The sequence below is a fragment of the Sinocyclocheilus grahami genome, unplaced genomic scaffold (assembly GCF_001515645.1).
Source record: "Sinocyclocheilus grahami isolate Dianchi unplaced genomic scaffold, SAMN03320097.WGS_v1.1 scaffold5.1, whole genome shotgun sequence".
NCBI lineage: Eukaryota > Metazoa > Chordata > Actinopteri > Cypriniformes > Cyprinidae > Sinocyclocheilus > Sinocyclocheilus grahami.
In genome coordinates, this window is record NW_015505184.1 from 6,833,183 (window position 1) to 6,851,134 (window position 17,952).

Consider the following 17,952-nt stretch of genomic DNA (forward strand, 5'->3'; position numbering starts at 1 on the left):
ACACACACACACACACACACACACACACCAAATGACATACAAACATTGACTAAACAAGTAGTTTTATAAAGAATAAACATCTAATTGTGTCCCGCACATGCAGTCTGGGGGGTAAAATAAGTGTTTGAGTGTACAGAATGTGCCATCACATTTATCTATAGGCCATGTGGTTTATGTACTCATGCAGATGAGAGAATTAAGTGTTGCTTCTGATGAAAATAACATTTTATATTATGCTACTGCATATGGAGTTTTTTCAAGCAGAGTGTTTTTATCTCTAATAGCGGAAGTTGGTGCACATGCTTTGCTGAAACAAGACATAAATGACTTGACATGCAGCTGCAAGCTCTCCGTTTTCACTTTTCAGTAAAGTGGCAACAGCATTAATTGGTGAGGACAACAGGATCACACAATGGACAAGCTTAAACAGGTTGGCATAAAAAAACAGTCACCTTTAGCAAAGCCAGTCAAATAAAGGTCAGAACGGTGGCTTTAGGTTTGTTTTTGGTGTTGTTGTAAAAGTAAAACTGATTAATTATTTTCAACAAGTGATGGACCGTAGTTGAATTGGTAGCTTCCCTGCAAACATGTCCTCACGGGGCCTATGCTGGCTTTTTGTGGGCACAGTGGGCTAGGGCCAGCCCACACCAAACCTAAACAGGCCCAGTGTGGGCTTGCCCAGGCGAGGCCCACAGCTTTGGGCTCACCACAGGCTCTCTGTTAGCAGCCCATGTCGGGCCAGACATGAGCCTGTTAATAAGAATTTTTGTGGGCAGTTTTCTTCCTTACCACTAGGGATGCTAGAGTGTTTTAGGTTTCCTTAAAGGCACAATATGTAATTTTCACCGCTAGAGGGCGCGTATTCAAAATAAACAAATAGACAAAGGCATAGTTTGATGATGCCGTGACTGAGTGTGGAGTGGGAGTTGTCGTCTTCATCCCCACAGCCGATGCAATCCGACGGGACCACGGCAGAAATCATGTTCATGGATGAGCTAATGATTTATTAACATAGTAGAATGAAGCGAAACGAGGCCGCTGAACGAGCGTGACACACGGCTCGAAAGCAGCGGAGCTTTTATTATGCCACAGTCAACTGCTTCCGCTCCTTCCGGTGACGGTCGTGCGTATGTGGGGGGAAAAAGCAGTGGCTGTTTTATCATACTAGATACATTTGAAAGTTCTGTTATAATGCTACTCTGTGCGGTCTTCACCGGTCTATTAAAGCACACAACATATTAAAGTGTCTTTGGTGTTTCCATGTTTTCTACAAAACAAAACCGGAAATCGAGGGGTTATGACGTCATTGGCAGGCGACACAATGACACTATGGACACGGTCCGTGTGACTAGTTAAAATTCATTATTTCTCAGGATTTAAACATTCTTCGAAACATTAGGGATAATGTAAGTGCACAAGTCAGCAAAATATATAACACTGTTCTAGTGGTTTTTGGATATTTTAATAAAAAAATCTTACATATTGTGCCTTTAAGAATCCTTTCGAATATAAAATTATATAGTTATATACACTACCAGACAAAAGTTTTCAGGCAGTAAGATGTTTAAAGCTTTTTTAAAGAATTCTCTTCAGCTCACCAAGCCTGCATTTATTTGATCCAAAATACAGCAAAAGCAGTAATAGTGTGAACTATTTTTATTGTTTAAAATAAAACTGCTGTCTATTTGAATATATTTTAAAATGTAATTGATTCCTGTGATTTCAAAGCTGAATTTTTAGCATCATTACTCCAGTCACATGATCTTTCAGTATAAAACAATATATAATAAAATGATAAAGAAAGAAAATATATTGCATTTTTATCAACATCAAGGACCCTGAACTGGATGTTGTGCAGGAAAAGAAGAGGGTTCATAAGCTAATGAAAAGATAATCATTAATATAAATTAATAGATGTAATATATTCATAAAATGTAAATAAATAAATCAATAAACACTTGAACACTAAAATGAAATATTTTATTTCTCTACATGCATGGCATGTGACCATTAACAGAGTATCAACTAGTTATGAATGTGTATGCTGCCATTGTGTAAATAATATGTAATCATTTAATCAATAAAAGTAGCTGTAGTACGATTATGAGAATTTTAACTAACAATCCAATTACAAGCACTTCATTTTTGGAATCTGATTACATAAGAAAAGTTAAAAAAACAAAACAAATCAAACACCTGAGTTCTGTGCGAGGATGAAGGCCACCCTGTTGGTGCCTGGCTGAATCCTGATGAATCCACACTCCCTGTGAAGTGGCTTTTTGCTCTCAGCATGGAATGCATTAAACCTAAAATAAATTAAATAATTTTTGACTGTCTGCCTGTGGGTCAGAACATGGCATAATAAAAAAGTTTTTTTTTAAAGCCTCTGGGTTGTTTTGTTACTTACATAAAATTAATCACGGGCTGTCCTACATGTGAGAAATGAAGAGTCTCTGTGTAACGAAAAGCCGTGATGGAGGGGAAGGATCCTTCTCCTGGCTCATCGGACTGCCAGGTTCCCAGGAGCCAGTCCAGCGGCAGCACTGCGGGGTTCAGCTCCGCTGTGGAAACACGGAGGCCAGGGGAAATAAGGTCGAAGCACGCTTGTCCGTGATGTAAAATATGTTCACGTTCTGATGCACCTGCTGATTATTAAATGCATGTTTCATTTGAATGGTAATACGTTTGACCTACAGACAACAGCTCGGAAATCCATAAGAAATAAGACAAATCAGGTGTTTATGAATTTAAATGGAATCATCATGTTGTCCTACCAGAGTGATTGAATGGGCATGACATTCCGCTTGAATACTTTCAAGTAACCACGAATGTTATCAATTTAAGTGACACTAAATTTATTTCGCACTGCAGTTGAACCACTTTCTGTTTGCCATCGCAGTGCGTGTCTACTTCCTGATTAGACACTAGGAATTCTGGGAGATGTAGTTGTTAGGCGCTCTATCGATAGCCTACTATGGCCGCTTTCGAAGCACTGTTTCGTGAAACTTCGAAACTTTTGCGAATCATTTGTTTCGAAACAGTGGTTCGGAGCGCGTATCAAACTGCCAAAGTCAAGTGATTTTAGTAAACGAGGCTTCATACGTCATAAATGTTTCGAAATTCCAATGGCTTTCCATTGGGGGGCGATCTCTGTGAACCAGTGAATCGTGCGAGTTTATTGAGATCGCCTCCCAGCGAACATTGAACCAGCGTCTATGGTTTTTACCTGGGGCAAGTTCAAGCTCAAACCGGTGCGCAACGTTTTGCTACGGTTTCCGGTTTGAACGACATGCTTCCTGGAAACGGTGTGCAAAGGCGTGCAACGGGGTTTGTGATAAGTTTTCTCTTGTGTGGTGGGTGTCTCAAAAATGTCAGCCCAATCGCGGTATTAAAGAGACAATGTAATTAACATCAAAATAAATTCACAAGAGCAAGTATATTGTTTGCACATGTTTATTTACATTAAAGGCAAAATAACTGAAATAATAAGAGCACAATAGATCTGGAACTTCTTTAAGTCTGTCTAAATATCCTTTAGTAATTGCAATGTCTTCTGGTCCATATCCTTTCCTTAGGAAGGTGTGCTAGACACTGATTAATATAACATAAAAATACAATACATGTTTATATATTTTGCTATTGTATTGTGGAGTGACACTTTCATAAACTTTTCTATATTCCTCTGATTATATAATGGTAAATATTACAGCACAACAGCACAACAACAGTGATCAGCAATAATGATAAGCCTAATACTCACAATAAAAATAATAAGGCCATATAGATAGTCTCGGAGTCTCGGAGGTAAGAAGTGGATTATCCTTCACCTGAAATGTTTGTCTTTTCATCCTGAAATGCGAGGCAAATGTTGGCTCACAATAATTAGGAACCACAGTTTCCACAAATCCCTTTGCAATTGGTTCAATTGATTTGAAGCTTCGAAAAGGTACGTTTCTATAGGGTTAGATCTCTGCCACAATTCTGCACGCGAAAGATCATATTTTGAGCGCACAAAAGTGCATTTTGCACGTGCACGATCAGAGTTTTGTGGAGAAAATTTTCGTTTCGCAAAGAAAAAAGTATTTTGAGCGCACTAAAATCAATTTTGCATTTAAAATAAGTTTTTGGATGTGTGCAGACCTTCTCTTTTGCGCGTGCAATGTTTTACTAGCTTGCTCCCTTGATGCCTGCCTTCAGTGCTCTCTAAATGCTGGCGGCTGGCTTGCGCAACACAACCCAGTTACAATATGCCATAATTCCAACCAATCACAACATTCCTTGCATTTCTGATGACAGCGGAGAGGGAAAATACAGTGCATGCATAATTATTATGCAAGTTGATATTCTGATTATATTTTTTCCAAGCACATTTTACCAATTCCCAACAACATCAATCTTAATAACTACTATTAATCTTGTAATTAATCACTTATAACCTATATATTATTGTTCATGAAGGCTGGAAGTGAAAAACCTTATATTCAGGTGTGCATAATTATTAAGCAAGTTATCTTCTACAGATAAAATCTCAAGATGGACTAAAAATGAACTCCCAAATCTTACTGCCAGATTCTGGAAGATAAATTCTTCAAACAGTGGTACAAGAGGATGTGGTCCTTCAAGAGTCACTCTCAACTTATCAGATGAAAAGAAATATTGTAACCTGTAAAATAATAGCCTATGAAAAATTAAATAGAAAAAGAAAAAGACACCACTTAATCTATTTATTTTGCTATACAGTTATAATATTAAAGTCAGGGCAACAGCTCTGGTGGACATTCCTGCAGTCAGCATGCCAATTGCACGCTCCCTCAAAACTTGCGACATCTGTGGCATTGTGCTGTGTGATAAAACTGCACATTTTAGAGTGGCCTTTTATTGTGGCCAGCCTAAGGCACACCTGTGCAATAATCATGCTGTCTAATCAGCATCTTGATACGCCACACCTGTGAGGTGGATGGATTATCTCAGCAAAGGAGAAGTGCTCACTAACACAGATTTAGACAGATTTGTGAACAATATTTGAGAGAAATAGGCCTTTTGTGTACATAGAAAAAGTCTTAGATCTTTGAGTTCAGCTCATGACAAATGGGGGCAAAAACAAAAGTGTTTTATAATGTTTATAATTTTGTTCAGTGTATATATATATATATATATATATATATATATAAATCAGTCTTCAAGTATTTTACTACACTTCAGTATGTGATTCTTATTAAGTAGGGGTCATTTTTTAGGATTCTATACTTAACCTGAGTCTCTGAGAACCTGACACCTTGTACTTCTGGAGACTCCAGGTAGGTTGCAGTTCAGGAAAATGGTGGCGCTGGAGACTAAATGGTTCCTGGTGATTTCACACCTAATTCTTCACCTTGATTCCTAATTCTTTTGCAGTTAACGTGCATCTTTTCTTCTCCACATGTTTTTGACTGACCCACTGAACATTTTGCTGTCCAATTATTATGCATTAACTTTGCAATTTCTAGTATTGTATTAGTTTTGAATATTTCTCATGGGCATTTAATAATTTCTCTTTTTTATAAATCTCTTTTTTTGTGTGGCTAATTTTATCGTCTGCAAATAGCTGAAATGGCAACTAATAATGACTTAATGAATGAAAAGACTTTTCGGGATTTAAGAGTAGGCCTACGGACAAGAGTATAGATTAAATAGGCTACTTGCGTCATTACATCAACTAAAACATAAAAATACACACAGAGAGAACAAAAACAAAACGCAACAGTTTATTTTCTGTGAATGTTGCCTACTTTTCATTTTACTTTTATAAAAGTACACTTTTACTTTTATTTTATTAAAATTATTTTTTTCTTTTTTAACACAGACGTGACCCATAAAAATAAAAACATAAGATTAAACAAAATAAAAGAAAATAAAGCTGCTAAAGTGTTGTTTTTAATCAAACAAATATCTACATAAACAAGCCAACTATTCATTGTACATTTTTTATTGTCAAACTGTGAGAATCCAGTATAACAGACACAAGATTTAAAAACAGCGTTATATTTACATTTTAATTTGACATAATTTGACTTCGATATATCATTTCACTATGAAATATATATTGTTAGGCTATTATCAATTGTTTTTGTAAATATTTTTTATACAGTCACATGCCATTTTATTTCCAAATGGTCAAACATTTCATTTCATTAAAGCTGTTGAAGTGTTTATAATAGAAAAACATATATACAGCGCAACACATCGTAATTATTTTATTGTCAAACTGTGAGAATCCAATATAACAGATGTAAATTCATTAACTTGATTTCAATTTGATGTGTTATATTTACATTTTAATTTGATATCTTAATTTGAACTTAACTCTAAAATCATCAGTTACTTTCTAACGAAAATAAAACCTTAAATCTGAACAGTCGGTGATATCTCTTCCCTCTAGCGAAGTTATCTTGTGAGGTCATAGGCCAGCAGGGTAATCAGTCATGAGAATGAGTTCAATCGCCTTAAACTCATCATGGCTTCTGGTCTTGGCGAGTTTCTCCGCAGTTTAAGACGAGGCCTTGTGCAAGGTGAACAAAATTCACCTGCACGTGGAGATACTCAGGTTGGGGAAGTTGCTCGTGCGAGAAGGTAGGCAGTCGAGTCGCGTTGGAGGTTTAAACAATACTTTGGGATACCAGTTAGACAATGACACACTTCATATAGGTAGACTGAAAGTGTATTTTTCATTTGTCATAGGCGGAGAGATGACACCTCCATGCCGACGCCTTTGCAACGTGAACCGTGTAAAACTCGACCTGTGTTTGAACTTTGCGCAAAGGGCAGCCATGGAAGTTATATGGAGAGGCAAGTTAATCCACGTGTAAATATTTAAGTTTGTATATTATTGCATATAGTACAGCATGTTATCTGTCCATCTTAGATTGCCTTCTGAGATCATCTTGAAGATCTTTTCCTTTCTGGATGCATTCTCTCTGTTCAACATCAGCTTTGTCAACAAGCAGTTTCATGATCTGGCTAACAGCAAGTGAGTTCATGATATAAATATTTTTAAATAATAGGAATATTATTTATTAACATGGACGTCCAGTGCGTTGTGGTCTGTGTTGTATGCTTCTGAGATTGAAAAGAAAATGTGGAGACCCCGAGTAAGCATGATTAAAGAAGCTGTGAGCAGCACAATTGTGGAGGAGAAGCCTGCTGGATACTGGAAGAAGCTGCTGCTCAAGGAGATGGCCGGCTACAAGGACACCATGTGGAAAACAGAGCTAAAACACATGAACCCGCACACGGGCATGCCAGCTCTGACGGAGCATGTTCTCAGGTAGAACATAAGTGCTCTGTGCTTTTCAACAGGGTAGAAAGATATCTTTTCCTGTTATTCTTGTTAGTTCTACACAAAAGCATTTTTCATTACTTGCGTAATGTGTATTTTATATTACCGAGAACTGCAGTAGGCCATATAAGTAATTGAGCCCTTTATCAAAACCAAAAATATATGAATGCATCAAAATATCAACCGAAGAGACATTTGTTTAAAAAGAAAAACCAATGCATTTCAAGCAAAGCATTTATGAAACAATTTATATTATTCAAAATTGAGTAGAGATCAATATACATTTTTTTTCCTGACTGATACAAATTATTTTTAGATTTGTGTTTTGTGTTTGTCCGATAACAAATATAAAGAACCAATTTGAAAAAAAATATTGTGATAGAAATACTGAAATAAAACTATTACAATATTAAATAATCATTATTTTGTCCATGAAACATATAAAAACATATTGTGAGATGTTAAATATTATAATTTTATGAGTAATTAAAAAAAATATATATATTTTTATACATACAGGTACATGCTACTTTATTTCTGCAGTGGTTTTATGATCCAAAAGGTCAAACATTTAATTTAATTAATTCCCTTTTATTTATTTCCTTTGTTTTGAAATGTCTTATACAGCATAGCAAGACATTGTTTTAGAATATGTCTTGCTAGTATGCTATATTACTCTTGCTATGATATGTGAGACATTTTGTGACAAGTAAATAACTTTGAAATTAAATGAAATGGCAAAATAGGTGGGTGAATACAAGTAAAAAAAAAATGGATATTCGTCTAACCAATTATGAGTATCTATAAAATTTAAATGTAGCGTTAAACCAAAATGTAAAAATTTGCTGAAAATTTGTTCACCCTCAGTCCATCCAAGATGTAGATGAGTTTGTTTCTTTATCAGAGCAGATTTTGAGAACTTTAGCGTTACATTACTTGCTCACCAATGGATCTTCTGCAGTGAATGGGTGCCGTCGGAATGAGAGTCCAAACAGCTGCTAAAAACACACGACTCCAGTCCATCAGTTAAAGTCTTGTGAAGTGAAAAGCTGCATGTCTGTAAAAATCAAATACATCAGTGAGATCCATAATACTTAATCCAGTGAAAAAGTCCATCCTCCCACATCAAAATCCACCAAGATATTTGTTCAGAATGGTGCATAATCTATGCACATTCCTCTCCTGAGGGTGAATACATTTTCAGAAAATGGGTGAACTATCCCTTTAAAGCATCTGGATGCTTTCTGGCTGTCAAATGCTTTTGTAACATGTCCATAGTGAAAGTGAGGAAATACACCAGTGCTTGCTGTGTTTTACAGGAGGTTGCACATTCAGTGGGAGATCACACTCACAAATAGGCATGGACGGGAAAGTGTCTATGAGCAGACGCACACTTTCTTCGAAGATTCATCGGTTACAGTGTGCTGGAGCCAAGGTGCCTGGCCGTGCATGTACACTGTTAATAGCCTGCAGCTTCATGGAATAATGTGTCCAGCTTCACCAGCTCCAGGAGACAAGTAAGAAACATCGGAATAATCTGAAGCATAATACATACTCGTCTGACTAATGCCTCTCGTGCAGGCCAAGGTGGCGCTCTCTGATTCGCAAGACAGCTTTGCAAAGAACAGGACATTGTTCGTTCTTTGGTGCTGACAGGCTTGTGAAGGTGCTGCAGTTTGATAAAGGGATCATCGTCGGACTCTGGCGGGTATGTTGATAAATTTAGCCAAGTTATATTAGGGATGCACAATACAGTATTTCAGTACTATATTGGTAATCGGTCAATAACGTTGTATATGTGTGTGTGTGTATATTTATACCCTACCATTTAATGTTATGGTGCCTAAATTCACTTGCAGCGTTTAAAATGATTGTTTGTTTTTTGTTTTTAGAAAAGAATTTTAATGTCATTTATTTGTTATCAGCCATAACATGGAAATAGTAAAATAAATTACTTGATTGGTGTATTCGTAATATAAAACATTCCGTTTTTGTAAAATATTAACTATTATAGTTATTGAAAACATTATATATCCTGTCTGTTTTTGTTTTTATGTTAATTTGTGGTGTTCGTAGGGCAATTGGAAAATTGCCTTCATCATGGTCAACCTGCACTTCCACAAACTGATTGAAAGAAGTCTTCTCGGGTCAAGATTTTGGTACAAAACTCTTAATGGTTAATTTCTTTGATAAAGTTGATAACATGTCACACAGTCCCTTAACACAAAGTATGTTTGTTCACATCAATAGTCCCTACTTACCTGCAGATGACAATGCTGTGGACCTTGACTATAGCCGCCATGGATACACTCTGCACATCGTGCTTCACAATCCAGTTCAGCGAATCATGTGTCAGCGCTTTTCCCCACTGTACACCCGCAGAGGTAAATATATAACATTTTTGTAAACCCATTTTTACTTTTATTCCCCTCCGTAGTCTGGTTTTCAACCAATTATGAGCAACTTTTTGATATTTAAATTATATGATGTGAATATGAATGTTCTTGGGCTTCACAGTGATGTCGCAAGGGGAATTTGTGCAGTTAATCGCCATTGATTTCGCTAATGTATCCGAGCACGTGCCCGTGACGAAGTTCAGTCTTCCATGGCAAGCACATGGTTTGCAGGGAGAAGTTGAGGTACCTATGATTCATTCCTGATTCTTATGCTCATTGGCACTTTATTTAGACTTAATTTCTCTCTGGAGTCAGTGCTGGCATGCTATTCTTAGGATACTGTCTATAAATAGATTGGTAGGTTTCACGCTGTGCGCAAATGGGGAACATAAACAAGGCCAAATACTGAAAGTCTGAAGTTAAATGCACTTTAAGTGCAGCTTTGAGTTGATAACTGGATTTACAACATTAGAATGTAGCAATGGCTGAAAATATGCTGCCACTGTTTATTGTGTTTTAGTTGGATAGGCATGTCCTTAACTTGCTTCCTTTATCAAGGAATGATAAAAACAACAATGTTTACTTGCTCCACATATCCAGCGGTGCTGCATGATGACTCTGACGGTGCTGGATGAGGCTCAGCGTCCCTTCTGGTGTGTGAGTTCTACTGTAAAAATGTACAGGAGACAAAGAGTGCTGGACTTGGAGAACGAAGGTGAGCAGTTCATCGTCCTTTACGGGGATGCCGAGGGGAAGGTCAAAATGACCTTCGTGTGGATGGAAGAGTTTCAGCACTACTTTTTGGTGCAGTTAGTTACTATGTTCCCAACAGCCAAAGTGAAAAGGCACTTTAGTGGGGAATGTTGAAACTGTTGCAATGCCTAGCTGGTTTATGTTTAGAAAAGTTTAAATGATTCTGGCAGTGCTTTGAGTTGTAAATATTCAAAGATGATTTTGGAATTTTTTTCAAGCTTATTTGTTTCTTGTTCATGTAAATTTGCATTTTGGCAGTTTATTATTGTAGATGTCTGAAATGTTTTGTCGCGTTTCAGAGGCATTGAGTTTTTGCTTTTATGTTTTGTTTTCCTGGAAATGCCAAAGCACTATTTTTATTTCAGTACCAATTTAAATTTGGTAAATGTTGTTCAACTTTTTTTATTTTTGGCATTGTTTCTCATAGTCAAATAATTTTTCAAAAGGAGAATAAATAACGCAATGGTTTGAACATCCTGTGTACTGTGTAACTGAACTCGCACTGTAAACCCAAATGATGAAATTATATTAATGATTTATTTCTCGGTAATGTTTTTATAAAGGTCATTCAAGTGCTGGAGTGATGCTTGTCGAAACTTTAAAAAGGACATTGAGAAACATTCAAAACAGCTGGTTTTGGTTCAATAGGAGGCATAATGTACTATTTCTAATCGATTAAAATTCTTCCTCATTATACCAATCATTATGAAACATCATATATAATAACTCTTCCATTACATTAGTGTGTAATTTTCGCACTACAAGCATCACCATATGAAACGGCAAAAATATACAGGTCAACAGTAGTCGTCAGGCTTTGGACATTCGACACTGCTTTAAAGCGTCTTCCAGAGCTGCAAGAGCCATTGCAGCATTGGCCTTGTTGCAGTTGTATCCCATAAGCCCAATCCGCAATAACTAGAAAACAGTTGAGTGGATGATTATTCAGTCATGTAGTTGAATGCATTATTTTTTTTGTTGACAAGCTTTTACTCACCATGCCAACAGAGGGCCCTAGTCCTCCTGTAAACTCGATTCGGTGATGCTTCATGATGTAAGCCAGCAATTCTTTCCAGTTATACCCTTCAGGGATGGCAATGGTGGTGACGGAGGGTAATCTCAGATCCTTTGGGAATGGATATGTATTTTAAATGCTTTCTCTTTTAGGTTATATTATTGTTCTGAGAATTAATAATGTGACGTTTACCAACAGTTACCTTGTCCTTGATAAACAGCTTCAAGCCCAGGTCTTCCAAACCCTTCCAGAAATACTCTGCAACTTCTGTGTGATGCTTCCATGAGTTCTCGAGACCCTTGAGCAGACATTTTAGAATTATTAGATATCAGTGAAGACATCAAGATATCAAAAAACATGTATAGTAATTGCCTAATAGCAGACATACTATGTATACACTTGTAATATATATATATATTGTAACGAATCAGCTCATGTGAAATATGAATAATTAACCATAACTAGTTATAATTAACTATTCATATTTTAGATCCGCTGTAGATATTTAGCTGGCCTCTCAGGGTCAACTGTCTTGTCAATTCTAAGAACGTTAATTTCCTGGTTAAGGGAAATAACTAAAAAAAAAGGGGTCCTAAGAGCTGTAGGAAATTAAAAGGGAAAAACAAAAAACAAATTTTTTTGTTTGTTTTTTTGTTTTTGTTTTTTGATTTAATTAAATCGCAAATTCAATACAAATCAATTCAGCTGAATTGGTACATTTGTGCTAAACAAATGTAAATAAATGCAATAAAATAAAAAAAAGGTAGAATAAAGTCAAAACAAAAAAAAACAGATGCATATGTGAGAGAGGCGTTTCCCGCACCACCCCTCTGTGGGGTGTCCTGAAGATGCCAGTGCATTGTTTGCCTCTCAGGGGATCAAAGTATTCTAGTTTCTTTTATCCTTACAGGTATTAGCTTAAGAGTTTACATTTACATTTACATTTAGTCATTTAGCAGACGCTTTTATCGATGATCAGGAATGGGTTCCCTCACAAGCATACTAAAATAGTCTACAAATATCAAAGACAAAATACACAATGACAATAATATACCCAATGGCCTGAAGAATATGTGTGTTCATTCAAATAACGGTTTTCCTATGAATTAACTAGAACACAGTCCATTTCTACTCTGCCTTTCCTTGGGACATGCAGGGATTTTCCCTGCTTTACATACTTTTGGCCAATAAACCCAGTGATATCAGCGTTGGTTGCCATGCAACAAAGGGGCCTGTTCGGCTTCCAGGGGTGTTACGCATTCCGGGGGGAAGGGTTCATGGGTCCTCGTATGGCTTGTTAACTGAGGGGGGGTACAGAGTATTTGTTAAATATAAAAACAAAATATATATTGTGTTTGAATGGTCCAGACGCTACAATATATATATATATATATATAACAAATAGTTTTGAGCAAGAATGCTTTAAATTGATCAAGAGTGACCATAAAGACAGTTATATAATTACAAAAGATCTTAATTTCAAATGTTACATAAGAAATGGATCAGCATATTAGAATGTTTTCTAAAAGGATCATGTGACACTGGAGTAATGGCTGCTGAAAATTCAGCTTTGCCATCACAGGAATAAAATACATTTAAAATTGTTGAAATAGAAAACAGTTATTTTGAATTGCAATAATATTTCACAATCTCACTGTTTTACTGTATTTTTAATTGAACACATGTAGCCTTGGTGAGCATACGAAGAAAAATACAAAACTTTTGAATGGCAGTGTATGTGACATCACAGATTTGTAAATCTAAACACCCGGCCTGTTATAGTTCAAACTAAAATACATGGTTGAGAAAACAAGCAGTAGGTCATATAATTGTAGACTTTGGGACCAAAAGGTTAACCATCGAGTGAATTATAATGACGAGCAAGGTGTTAAATGTTTACTTTGAGTAAAAAAAAAAAATACACATCTAGCCCCTACCGTTTCAGCAAGGATGGCTAGACTTTCTCTCAGAGCAAAGAAACCAGACACAGGTCCTGTGTGATGGTATCTGAAACACAGTTTAGTGTTAACTTTAGACAATCCTTAACTCAATCCTCTACTAAACTCAATTCATGGAGGGCCACCGCCCTGCAGAGTTTAGCTTCTACTCTAATTAAATGCACCTGATCCAGGTAATCAAATCCTTCAGGTTTATTTAAAAACTACAGTATGGTAAGTGTGTTGGAACTAAACTCTCCAGGACTGTGGCACTGCAGGAATTGAGATTTGCAACCATGCTCTACTAGGTCTCACAAGAGCAACAGTTTGCATTTACAGTACTTACATTCTTTCTGGCTTGCCATCATTGCCCCAGTAATTGGATAAGTTGGTCATATCAAGAAGGTAGGATACTGGCTTTGTTTTCCTGTTAAACATCTTGTGGCTATATCACATTTGAGAAGAAATGTATAAAGTTTTTAAATGTTTGAATGATTCAATGTGTGTAAGCACAAACATTTCTTCTCACCATGCTCTTTCACTGAATGAAATTGGTGCTGTGCCGGGTGGAGCATTCAAGGCTTTTTGGGAACCAGTATAGAGAATATCAATATCTATGAAGGAAAAAGGTTTGAAGAGTTGAATTCAATCCACACGCTTTTGCACGGAGATTTAGAATATGGACTTGGTAAATAACATTGTGGTTTCATGCTCATAAAATTTCACATTTAAATAACTTCATATTTTGATCCACTCACTTTGCTGGTCCATTAAAAGCGGTGCCGCTCCCAGTGACGCCACTGAATCCACTAAGAGCAAACAGTTGTATCTGTATAGACAAAACCATGCGAGAGAGGTATATAAAGTTAAGGATAGGGGGAGCAGTAGACAATACAGATATTTAACTTTAAAATTCTTAGAGCACAGGTTCTTTCAAAGGTTGTATATGTGTAGGCTACTAGTAATGAAAAATATGTAATGTAAAATACTAGTAATACTGTATACTTGTAGAAATTAACCTTTTATTTTACCTTAACATTTTTCTTAAAGGGGTCATAGGATGCCCATTTTCCACAAGTTGATATGATTCTTTAGGGTCTTAATGAAAAGTCTGTAACAGTTTGGTTCAAATTTTTCAATGGTAGTGTAAAAAACACTTTTTTTAACCCTGTCAAAAACAGCTCTTTTCAGATCAAGCCGTTTTTGTAGCATTTTCCTTTAAATGTTAATGAGCTCTGCTGACCCTGCCCCTCTCTTACGAGCTGCTCAGAGAGACTGTTCACTTCAGCCGCATTCATCGTGAAACTTGCTAATTAGCACATTATTAGGAAAGGCGATTTGCAAAGATTCATTACAAAACATTATACTCGCTTCTTCTGTAGATGAGGCTGGCTCATGAATGATTCGCGCGAACATAGACGCATCTATGTAGATCGGGGGCGCATTCCTTTCAGAAACAATTAATCCACTGCGTCTTCAGCGGCTCAAATGTCGGGAGTAAATGACGACTGCTATGTTCATTATTACATCCAACAATGGAACACTTCAATTGCTTAGGAGTCAGTCTGGTCTTCATCTGCTCCGGCGGTGAAACAATGGCGGACTGATGACAGCTCACTCACGGCAGGTCTAAGGTAAGACACCAGTCCAGTCTGTGCTGAAACACTACTGTCAATCAAACTATTGTGGGAAGGGTATGTCTGTGTGACGTCACACAGACAGGCATCTGAGATCGGCTCGATTTGAGAAAGGGGAAAACATTTAACCAGATAAAAAAAACACGGGGTGGATTTTTATCATTATAGGGTGGTTGTGTACACACTGCCAACACACATTTCAGTTCAAACAACTTGTAAAAGTGCATGTAGTATCCTATGACCCCTTTAAATATTTATTTCTATTTGATGTATTTATTTATTTTTAACAAATAATCAATTGTCAGGAGTGTATCTGAAAAGTGCACCAATCAGAAATATTTGCATGCAAAAAAAGATTTTACAAAAAAGCACTATAGAAGTTGCATAGTAACTTGTGCAACAGTGATTGTAGAATATTCTTACTTGTGACAAATATCACCAATGCCGTCCACTGGGTGCACCAGACCAGCTGATGACTCTCCATGTGTGAGAAAGAAGAGAACTGGCTTATGTTTAGCCAGGGCCTATAGAATGTAAAATGCTGGTTATAGAGCAGGGGTTTGCTTTACCAACTTACAGTGTCATATGGAATTGAAATATGTATATCACTAATAGTATAGTTATCAAGTAGTTTCACCTGTTCAATTTCTGCATTTGTAAAATGTCCTCCAGGTGTTTTAACCAAGGTGTGAACCTTTGCACCTGGGAAAACAGAAAGATGTTAAAGAGTAACCATGCTCTCATACCCTCTACAAATAAGGGTGGATTTCTAGAGAACGCCAGTGGGCTGGCATTATTTTTATTATTAGTTTTATACCCATCCGCTCAGCAATTTCTGCAACTCGTTCTCCCCAGATTCCATTGATGGCAACGAGAACGCTTTCTCCAGGCTCCACAATGTTGAAGAGTGCACACTCCATCGCTGTGTGTCCAGAGCCACTCATGGCCAGTGTCATGTTGTTACTGGTCTGAAAAGCGTACTGGATTCCCTTCTTGATATCATTCATAATCTATGACAAAATATGTGCAGTGACTGTTAGAATCCTCCAAACATCCAAGTTTCCACAAATGCAGCTCTGAATCCAAAATTACACCGTTAATATATTGTTTTGTTTTTTTTGGCCTAGATCTATTAATCAGTTATTCCAACATTTGATTTGGAAAAAAAAATGGAGCTATTTGGAAATTCTGCTGCTGTTAAAAAAAAATTTATTTGACATGATTAATTGAATACTTAAACTTTACTAAATATAGCTTTTTATAGAAAGGTTTTTATAAGTATAGGCTATATATATAAATATTTAAAGAATAGGCCAAAGCATTTAAAGATGATGACATTTTTGAAAGGAAATATTTAAGTTGTTTTGTAACTTTTTGTATGGCTAAACTAAAGATCTTTACATGTATTTTGATCATTAAATTATTGTTTGTAACGCTATTTTAATTAAACCAATAATGCACAAGGCTTGGTTTCAGATTATGCCTTTATTGTTTTTTTATATACTGTATCCACTTAAATTAATTAAACTCTGACACCATTTTAAGGGCTTTTGCATCTCTACTTTTCATATGTTTTCAATAGATAAATTAGCCCTGTGCATTATAGGGAATAATATTCTGAATATTTTACAGTTGGTTTGATACCTTTATCTCAAACTGTGTCAGAGTTTAATTAATTTAAATGGATACTGTATGTAAAACATGACAAATATGGATTCGGTACTATATATAAAAACAGTAAAGGCATAATCTGAAAAACCAAGCCTTGTGCATTATAGGGAATAATATTCTGAATATTTTACAGTTTGTTTGATACCTTTAGATCAAATGGTGTTGTCGTTTAATGGATTTATATTATAGCATTCATTAAAAATGTTAAAATTATTATAAAAAACATAAAATTGTAATTCCAAAAACGGAGCTTTGTGCGATAACAGGTATGTTTTTCCGAACATTTTAGTAATAATTTTATATTATAATGTCACGTAGTTAAATTGTTTAATTAATTTATATGGTTAATTTTTTTTTAAATTCCTAGAAATCAAGCCTTGTGCAACATAAAGGGCATATATTTATGTCTATCTGAGTTAGTTTGGGCTCAAAACATAAAAGCTGCAAAGAGTTTAATTGGCAAAAAACCCGAATGTCTAATGAATGTCAAACTAACTTTACCGCCGTTTAGATTTTTAATAACATGCTACGTGTGTGTTTTAAGCTAGATTTTCTTAGAAAACGTTTTTTTGCCATCGATCCATATTAAAGTTGTAAAATGCATTTGTGCGTAAAAATGTAGCGTGAGATTTACCCCGAACATTTCCGAGTGCATGTGACCTATTATAGGTCTCCCTCCTGCTGCTAAAACGCGAGGCGGCACATTGGAGGGTCCTGGTCCAAACAGGTACCGGAATGGAGCCTCGAGCGGCCGGTGGCAAAACGCTGGTGGCGGGATGGTGACGGAGGACATCCCGCGGTGGACGCCGTGTTTGGTGGACCGCGCGCTTTCCAAAGGCACCTGCTGCGTCAAGCGCGCACACCTGGATAGGACGCTCCTCGGCATCATGTTTCCTTTCTCTGCTGTTAGTTAGAAAGACAAAACTTTGCGTTTGTCCAACATTTCAAACAAACGGGTCTTTGACCCCTGGAACACAGAGCAACTTGCGTCATGCTTTTGGCACAAAATGCCCCCGCCCTTCCATCTTCCAGACAAGGTATAACGGTCCAGAGGTGGATATGAGAGATGTTATGAGCGAGATAACAAAATAGAAGAGGGTGGTTGCCTAAAGATAGAGAGGGTGTCCTGTATTATTATGTAAGGCTGTATGTTTTTGTTTTCTCGTCCTTTCGTCTTTAAATCAATATTTTAATCCTTAGTTTCCTGACACCTCAGACAAATACTTTC

At 36.6% G+C, this 17,952-nt stretch overlaps 3 protein-coding genes and 1 long non-coding RNA gene across 4 annotated transcripts; 2 read left to right on the forward strand and 2 right to left on the reverse strand.

Annotated features, from left to right (window-relative positions):
- Positions 1-2,172: 2,172 nt before the first annotated feature.
- On the reverse strand, positions 2,173-3,084 carry LOC107585715 (THAP domain-containing protein 4-like). Its single transcript, XM_016272855.1, has 3 exons — positions 2,775-3,084; positions 2,408-2,561; positions 2,173-2,306 (listed from the first exon to the last, which is right to left on the reverse strand). The coding sequence occupies exons 1-3, from the start codon at positions 2,797-2,799 to the stop codon at positions 2,189-2,191; spliced, it is 297 nt and encodes a 98-aa protein (XP_016128341.1). The 5' UTR covers positions 2,800-3,084; the 3' UTR covers positions 2,173-2,188.
- An 850-nt stretch (positions 3,085-3,934) lies between these two features.
- Positions 3,935-14,503, forward strand: LOC107585722 (uncharacterized). Its single transcript, XR_001609282.1, has 3 exons — positions 3,935-3,946; positions 4,606-4,613; positions 14,293-14,503. It is a non-coding gene; the product is annotated as an uncharacterized lncRNA (long non-coding RNA).
- On the forward strand, positions 6,404-10,013 carry LOC107585707 (F-box only protein 15-like). The gene is made up of 9 exons (XM_016272841.1): positions 6,404-6,609; positions 6,718-6,825; positions 6,902-7,006; positions 7,070-7,303; positions 8,635-8,832; positions 8,897-9,023; positions 9,392-9,474; positions 9,566-9,699; positions 9,833-10,013. The coding sequence occupies exons 1-9, from the start codon at positions 6,494-6,496 to the stop codon at positions 9,973-9,975; spliced, it is 1,248 nt and encodes a 415-aa protein (XP_016128327.1). The 5' UTR covers positions 6,404-6,493; the 3' UTR covers positions 9,976-10,013.
- LOC107585700 (serine--pyruvate aminotransferase-like) lies at positions 10,980-17,704 on the reverse strand. Its single transcript, XM_016272831.1, has 11 exons — positions 17,359-17,704; positions 15,871-16,063; positions 15,691-15,755; positions 15,477-15,577; positions 14,175-14,245; positions 13,946-14,030; positions 13,763-13,861; positions 13,417-13,486; positions 11,682-11,777; positions 11,462-11,590; positions 10,980-11,382 (listed from the first exon to the last, which is right to left on the reverse strand). The coding sequence occupies exons 1-11, from the start codon at positions 17,611-17,613 to the stop codon at positions 11,275-11,277; spliced, it is 1,272 nt and encodes a 423-aa protein (XP_016128317.1). The 5' UTR covers positions 17,614-17,704; the 3' UTR covers positions 10,980-11,274.
- Between the last annotated feature and the right edge of the window lie 248 nt (positions 17,705-17,952).

Coding starts and splice junctions, on each gene's coding strand:
- LOC107585715 (XM_016272855.1), bottom strand. CDS start 2,799: ATGTCATGCCCATTCAATCACTCTG. Junction 2,562..2,774: donor ATGCCCATTCAATCACTCTG/GTAGGACAACAT, acceptor GTGTTTCCACAG/CGGAGCTGAACCCCGCAGTG. Junction 2,307..2,407: donor CAGCCCGTGATTAATTTTAT/GTAAGTAACAAA, acceptor AATTTATTTTAG/GTTTAATGCATTCCATGCTG.
- LOC107585707 (XM_016272841.1), top strand. CDS start 6,494: ATGGCTTCTGGTCTTGGCGAGTTTCTCCGCAGTTTAAGACGAGGCCTT. Junction 7,007..7,069: donor CATGATCTGGCTAACAGCAA/GTGAGTTCATGA, acceptor ATGGACGTCCAG/TGCGTTGTGGTCTGTGTTGT. Junction 9,700..9,832: donor CCCACTGTACACCCGCAGAG/GTAAATATATAA, acceptor TGGGCTTCACAG/TGATGTCGCAAGGGGAATTT.
- LOC107585700 (XM_016272831.1), bottom strand. CDS start 17,613: ATGATGCCGAGGAGCGTCCTATCCAGGTGTGCGCGCTTGACGCAGCAG. Junction 11,778..13,416: donor TAGCCATCCTTGCTGAAACG/GTAGGGGCTAGA, acceptor TGTCTGCTCAAG/GGTCTCGAGAACTCATGGAA. Junction 11,383..11,461: donor TAGGGCCCTCTGTTGGCATG/GTGAGTAAAAGC, acceptor ACTGTTTTCTAG/TTATTGCGGATTGGGCTTAT.